The 6,159-nt window shown below is 46.2% G+C and overlaps 1 protein-coding gene across 3 annotated transcripts in view; it reads right to left on the bottom strand.

The window, feature by feature from the left end:
* Positions 1-591: 591 nt before the first annotated feature.
* Rft1 (RFT1 glycolipid translocator homolog) overlaps positions 592-6,159 on the bottom strand; it is a 38,845-nt gene continuing 33,277 nt past the window's right edge. For all 3 annotated transcript variants that reach the window (XM_021182012.3, XM_029469220.2, XM_085828491.1), the window contains 2 exons: positions 1,780-2,029; positions 592-1,318 (listed from right to left, as the gene is read on the bottom strand). In XM_021182012.3, coding sequence (XP_021037671.1) covers positions 1,151-1,318; positions 1,780-2,029 — 418 coding nt within the window. In that variant the 3' untranslated portion in view covers positions 592-1,150. The remainder of the gene's footprint in view (positions 1,319-1,779; positions 2,030-6,159) is intronic.

The raw sequence follows: 6,159 nt of genomic DNA, 5'->3' as shown, positions 1-6,159 counted from the left end.
GCATGCCATTCTTGCTCTGGGCTAGAGAACAGTTGTACCGACTAGTACTGGAAATGATGAGTCAGTTCAGAGGGTTTGACTCTGATTTTTGCCATATGCAATGTGCCTTGTTTTATTCTAAGGATAAAAAGAGATACCTATGTAACTGTGATCATCATCTGTGTGACTGTCATGGCAAAACGAAAAGCAAGCTGGAAAGCAGCCCCCTTAGGGGACAAAGCAGCTCATAGTTTCCATCAGAGTTCTCCCGCTTCCGAGGGTGGCTAGGTCTAAAGGCACCCGGCAGTTTTCATACACTCTACAGTCAAGAAATCCAGAGCAACTCATTCTGGGACATGAGCTGCTCTAGAAGAGACAGCACGGCCATGACAGCAAAGACCTTCCCCCAGGGACTTCTGGGAAATAAGATCTGGATCTCCCGGATGTATCAATGTGTAGGCTGGGGGTATGGATATAGCTCAGTGGTAGAGAGCCTGGTTCACATGAGTGAAGGCCCGGGTTCAATCCCCATGACAGCAAACATTATTTCAGAAGTATTTATCACTGAGTAACCACAGGACTGACACAGGGAAAGACACATTTTTTTTAATTATTTTTATTTTTTGGTTTTTCGAGACAGGGTTCCTCTGTATAGCCCTGGCTGTCCTGGAACTTACTTTGTAGACCAGGCTGGCCTCGAACTCAGAACTCCACCTGCCTCTGCCTCCCGAGTGCTGGGATTAAAGGCGAGTGCCACCACGTCCGGCTACATTTTTATTTTTTTATATTTGTTTTTTTGAGACAGCTCTGGCTGTCCTGGAACTTGGAGATCCGTCTGCCTCTGCCTCTGGCTCTTAAGTACTGGGATTAAAGGTGTGTGCCACCACTACCAGCTGAAAGACACAATTCTTACACCATGATTTGCTCTTGTTTGGTGTATAACTTCAGGGGCTCCTTCCTGCTTTTCTAGAGGAAACTAACCATTCTTGTGGCAGGTCAATGGCTGCACTGCTTTTTCTTGGCCAAACAACGGTTAAATATTAACATTTAAGAGAGTTTGTTAACCTCCAGGCTGATCCTGACTCCATATCAGGGCTTTCGCACAGCAATGCACGTCCAAGAACCGTCTATGCTGGGTCCAGATACCAAAAGTGCCAAAGCGTCACCAAAGTCATGTCATTTTGTCACTGAGTCTGGATCTACCCAACTGAGTCCTGAGAAAGTGGATCAGCTTGGTCTCTGTGAGGAACGCTGTCCCAAGAGTCACTCCTAAGCAGATGGTCCCCACAGCGACGTGTGCCAGCCTAGCTGGCCAGCCCTGCTCACAGCAGAGGAATGCCTAGGGAAAGAAACTAGAGTCATTGCCAGACAAACCAGGGAAAGAAGTTATCTATCATCCTGCTGCTGCTGCTTCTTTTTAAGGTTTATTTATGTGTGTAAACACATGTGCATAAGTGTACTCTGTGTGTGTGCCCTGTGCCTTTAAAAACCAGAAAAGGCATTGGATCCCCTAGGACTGAGTTACACGTGGTTGTGAGTCACCATATGGGTCCTCAGGATAGGACCCAGTGCTCTTATTCACTGAGCCAGCTCCCCAGCCCTATCATCCAGCTTCTAAGTCAGATACAAGGCAGGGTGATGAGGCGAGGGGTTAATTTACGGACTACTCTGAGGTCTGGAGATGGGAGGAGACACTCACATGACCAATGTGTTCAGACTGGCTGGAAGACGGAGATCTAGAGGGAAGAATGGTGCACAGCCTACAGAAGCAAGTGGTGTGAAGGCTGCCCGGAGTCTTACCTCTGAGATACTAGTAATCCCAGCACTGAGAACGAACACGCCAAGAAGAGCTGGTGACAGGCGCAGGCCAGCCAGGGGTCTGTGGGGGCTCTCTCGGAAGTAGTGATGGATGAAGGAAAGACTCTGCGTGATCCGGATGCCCATGTTAAAGCAGTTGGCCATGATGAAGCCCACACTGCCACACCAACTGGTCAGCAGGTAAGATAAGACTAAAAACGAGGATGACAGTGCCAGCATGGTGAAATTGTACCTGGGAGACAAGCAGAGTGGGGAGGTGAGCATCTGACCCCCAAAAAGCAGCCATAGCAACTCACAGAAAGATCCCTGAGTTCACATTGCTCCAGATGAGTTCCCATAATCCAGTGGTCTTACTTTTTAGGTGTGTTGTGAGCAAGGATGGTTTATTATGGTTCTTGTGCTAGATTAAACCCAGTGCTTTATACATATACTAGACAAGTTCCTTTGCCTCTATGTTTTTTCTTTGTTTTTCCTTTTTTATGGGCTGTCACTGTTCAGCATTAAGCCCAGCTAAGCAGCCTAAATTTGCACAAGCTAAGCAAGCTTTCTTTGCTGAACAACAGTTGCAACCCTCAGGCCTTGAACTCATGTTCTTCCTGCCTTAGCCTCCCAAGAGCTAAGATTACAGGTATGTACCTCCACACCCAGACATCACCCAGGTTTTTGTAACACTGAATATACATAGTTAACATGAAAAGGTGACTTTCTCCTGACTCCTTAAACAGAACACATTCAATTCAAAATACTTATAATTCTTTTTTTTTTTTTTTCTTCTGAGACAGGGTTTCTCTGTGTAGCCCTGGCTGTCCTGGAACTCACTTTGTAGACCAGGCTGGCCTCGAACTCAGAAATCCGCCTGCCTCTGCCTCCCGAGTGCTGGGATTAAAGGCGTGCGCCACCACGCCCGGCAAAATACTTATACTTCTAAGGAAAATAACTTATTAGGTGATACTTTGAAAACAAAACACAAGAATCCTGTTCAGCTGCAGTCTCCAGTGAATGTGACCAGGGTCATGATGCACACTCTGTAAACAGCTGTGGGGAGCGCTGGGGACATTGGCAAGCAAGTAGTACACATGGCTCCTACCCTGTGGAGCTTAAAGTTGTTCAATACAGAAAAGAACCAGCACTGTAAGGCTGAGAACCCACCCAAGGACTAAGGCATCACTCCACCTTTGCTGCTGGCTGATTGCTTCGGTCCTCATCCTGTTTCTCCTGGAAAATGATGCACCAGGCAGTAGCCTCAAAGCACCTCACTCAAAGCAAGTGACAGGTCTCCAGAGTGAATTATGAGCAGTAAGCAAAACGTGGACACTCCCTGGTGCAGTCCAGCCTCTTGCAGACTCCTTGGGCTCTCCAGATTGCTAGTGCTCTTTGGATGTGGAGCCGAATGGCTCTCATTTGTGATTTCTTTCTTTCTTTTTTTTAATTAGATATTTTCTTTATTTACATTTCAAATGTTATCCCCTTTTCTGGTTTCCCCTCCGAAAACCCCCTAGCCCCTCCCAACTCCCCTGCTCACCAACCCACCCACTCCTGCTTCCTGGTCCTGGCATTCCCCTACACTGGGGCATTAAGCCCTCACAGGATCAAAGGCCTCTCCTCCCATTGATGACCGACCAGGCCATCCTCTGCTATATATGCAGCTGGAGCCATGCATCCCTCCATGTGTACTCTTTGGTTGGTGGTTTAGTCCTTGGGAGCTCTGGGGATACTGGTTGGTTTGTATTGTTGTTCCTCCTATAGGGCTGCAAACCCCTTCAGTTCCTTTGTCCTTTTCTATCTCCTCCGTTGGGGACTCTGTGCTCAGTCCAATGGTTGGCTGAGAGCATCCACCTCTATATTTGTCAGGCACTGGCAGAGCCTCTCAGCAGACTCTCAGGAACTATATCAGGCTCCTGTCAGCAAGCACTTGTTGGCATCCCCAATAGTGTCTAGGTTTGGTGACTGTATATGGGATGGGTCCCCAGGTGGGGCAGTCTCTGGATGGCCTTTCCTTCAGTCTCTGCTCCACACTTTGCCTCTGTATCTCCTCCCATGGGTATTTTGTTCCCCTTTCTAAGAAGGACTGAAGTATCCACACTTTGGTCTTCCTTCTTCTTGAGCTTCATGTGATTTGTGAATTGTATCTTGGGTATTCTGAGCTTCTGGGCTAATATCCACTTATCGGTGAGTGCATACCATGTGTGCTCTTTTGTGATTAGGTTACCTCACTCAGGGTGATATTTTCTAGTTCTATCCATTTGTATAAGAATTTTATAAATTCATTGTTTTTAATAGCTGAGTAGTACTCCATTGTGTAAATGTACCACATTTTCTGTATCCATTCCTCTGTTGAGGGACATCTGGGTTCTTTCCAGCTTCTGACTATTATAAAAAAGGCTGCTATGAACATAGTGGGGCATGTGTCCTTATTAATGTTAGAGTATATTCTGGGTATATGCCCAGGTGTGGTATAGATGGATCCTCAGGTAGTACTATGTCCAATTTTCTGAGGAACCGCCAGACTGATTTCCAGAGGGGTTGTACAAGCTTGCAATCCCACCAGCAATGGAGGAGTGCTCCTCTTTCTCCACATCCTCGCCAGCATGTGCTGTGACCTGAGTGTTTCATCTTAGCCATTCTGACTGGTGTGAGGTGGGATCTCAGGGTTGCTTTGAGTTGCATTTCAAACACCCATCTTCAGTAAAGGAAAGAACTTCATGCCGGCATCATAAAAATGCTGCCACAGTCCTCAAAAAGGCCACGAGCCATGAGCGAACCAACCAACACCCCCCGCCCCGCCCCCAGCATCTGTAGTCTGTCTGTTTCACAGTAGATTCTCTATAAACATGCAGTTGGTGAGAGAGTTAAACCCTGTAGGTCCCTAAGCTGTGTCCACTAAGCTAAGTAACTAAGTAGTCTCTGGGGCCACAATCCAGATTCCTAACATCAGAGGTGGCAAGAAAGCAACTGCTCAGTGAGCAATGTCTCTGACTACAATCAGAAGAAAGCCACTGTGTCCCCGAATGCCTGGTTATAGGCCTTTGAGCTGACCGAGGTCATGCCCTACAAAAACTTGCCTTATCAGAGTTCATGGTAAGGAATGCATATGTACACACATATAGACACAGGCACACAGACAAACACAGACAACGCATAGACACAGACATACATAGACCCAGACCCAGACCCAGTCCCACACACACAAACACACAATACACACACAGTACTCCAAGAAAGGAGGTATAATTTCACCCAGGATTTGAGATATTGTATTTACTTCTCAGTAGAAACTGTTGTTATGAGCAGTAGACACACAAGAGCTTGTATCTTGGCCAGGCATGGTGGCTCACGCCTTTAATCCCAGCACTCGGGAGGCAGAGGCAGGCGGAGTGAGGTGAGTTCTACAAAGTGAGTTCCAGGACAGCCAGGGTTATACAGAGAAACCCTGTCTCAGAAAAAACAACAACAAAAAAGAGCTTCTATCTCCACACTACTGTTCCAAGGCTCCTAGCTCCAAATCTTCAGATGTAAGTGTAGTTCTCACCCCTCATCAAGAAAACTTCTCCTTGTATCAAAGACCAGTACAGAAAACCACAACCAATCAAGGTGCAGAGCTGTGGAGTTCAGCCCCAACTTATACATCTACAAGACAATTCCTGCGCCTAAGGCTCAGAGACCATTGCAGAAGAGGGGACAGAGAGACTGAATGTAAGAGACACAGGGACAGAACAGGAAGCTCACTGTGAGATTACTTCCCTAGAGACGTAAGAAGCTACACCGATGAATTCTTAACAACATGGCTGCCCACATATGACCTGAACAAAGACAATGCCAATGGGCATGCTAAACTGGACAGGAGAAAGCTCAAGAGGTCTCAGCCTACACAAAGAGCTAAGTTAGAGGCAACTAAGGACATTCTGAGGATGGGAGAAGGAGCTTTCCCTAGGGATGAGCACATCAATTGGGTATGTGATACCTAATGGTCAGTCCTAAAAAGATATACACACAGTAACATACAGACTGAGCAGGTTCCACTTAACTATGTAAGACGGAACACACACACTCACACACACACCCCAATTAAAGAAAGATGCTATGAGTTTGAAAGAGAGCAGGAGGGGCAGTACACAGCAGGGTTTGGAGGGAGGAAAGGGAATTAGGAAATGATATATTTATATTATAATCTTAAATTTTTGTTATTTTAATTTAAAGGAAAAAACACTACCACCTGTTGCCCAAGTTTCATCATGATTTGGTCATAAGACTTTCTGCTTCTCTTAAACATTTCAAATATGTTTGGCATTGCCTCACCTCCTCCACATGAATGCTAAAATTACTGTTAATTAAAATTCCCTTTACAATGTAGATTCTGGCCTG

This window comes from Mus caroli, unplaced genomic scaffold (genome assembly GCF_978045245.1).
Source record: "Mus caroli unplaced genomic scaffold, Mus_caroli_1 scaffold_12, whole genome shotgun sequence".
Classification (NCBI taxonomy): Eukaryota; Metazoa; Chordata; class Mammalia; order Rodentia; family Muridae; genus Mus; species Mus caroli.
This window is presented reverse-complemented; position numbering and strand designations above follow the sequence as displayed.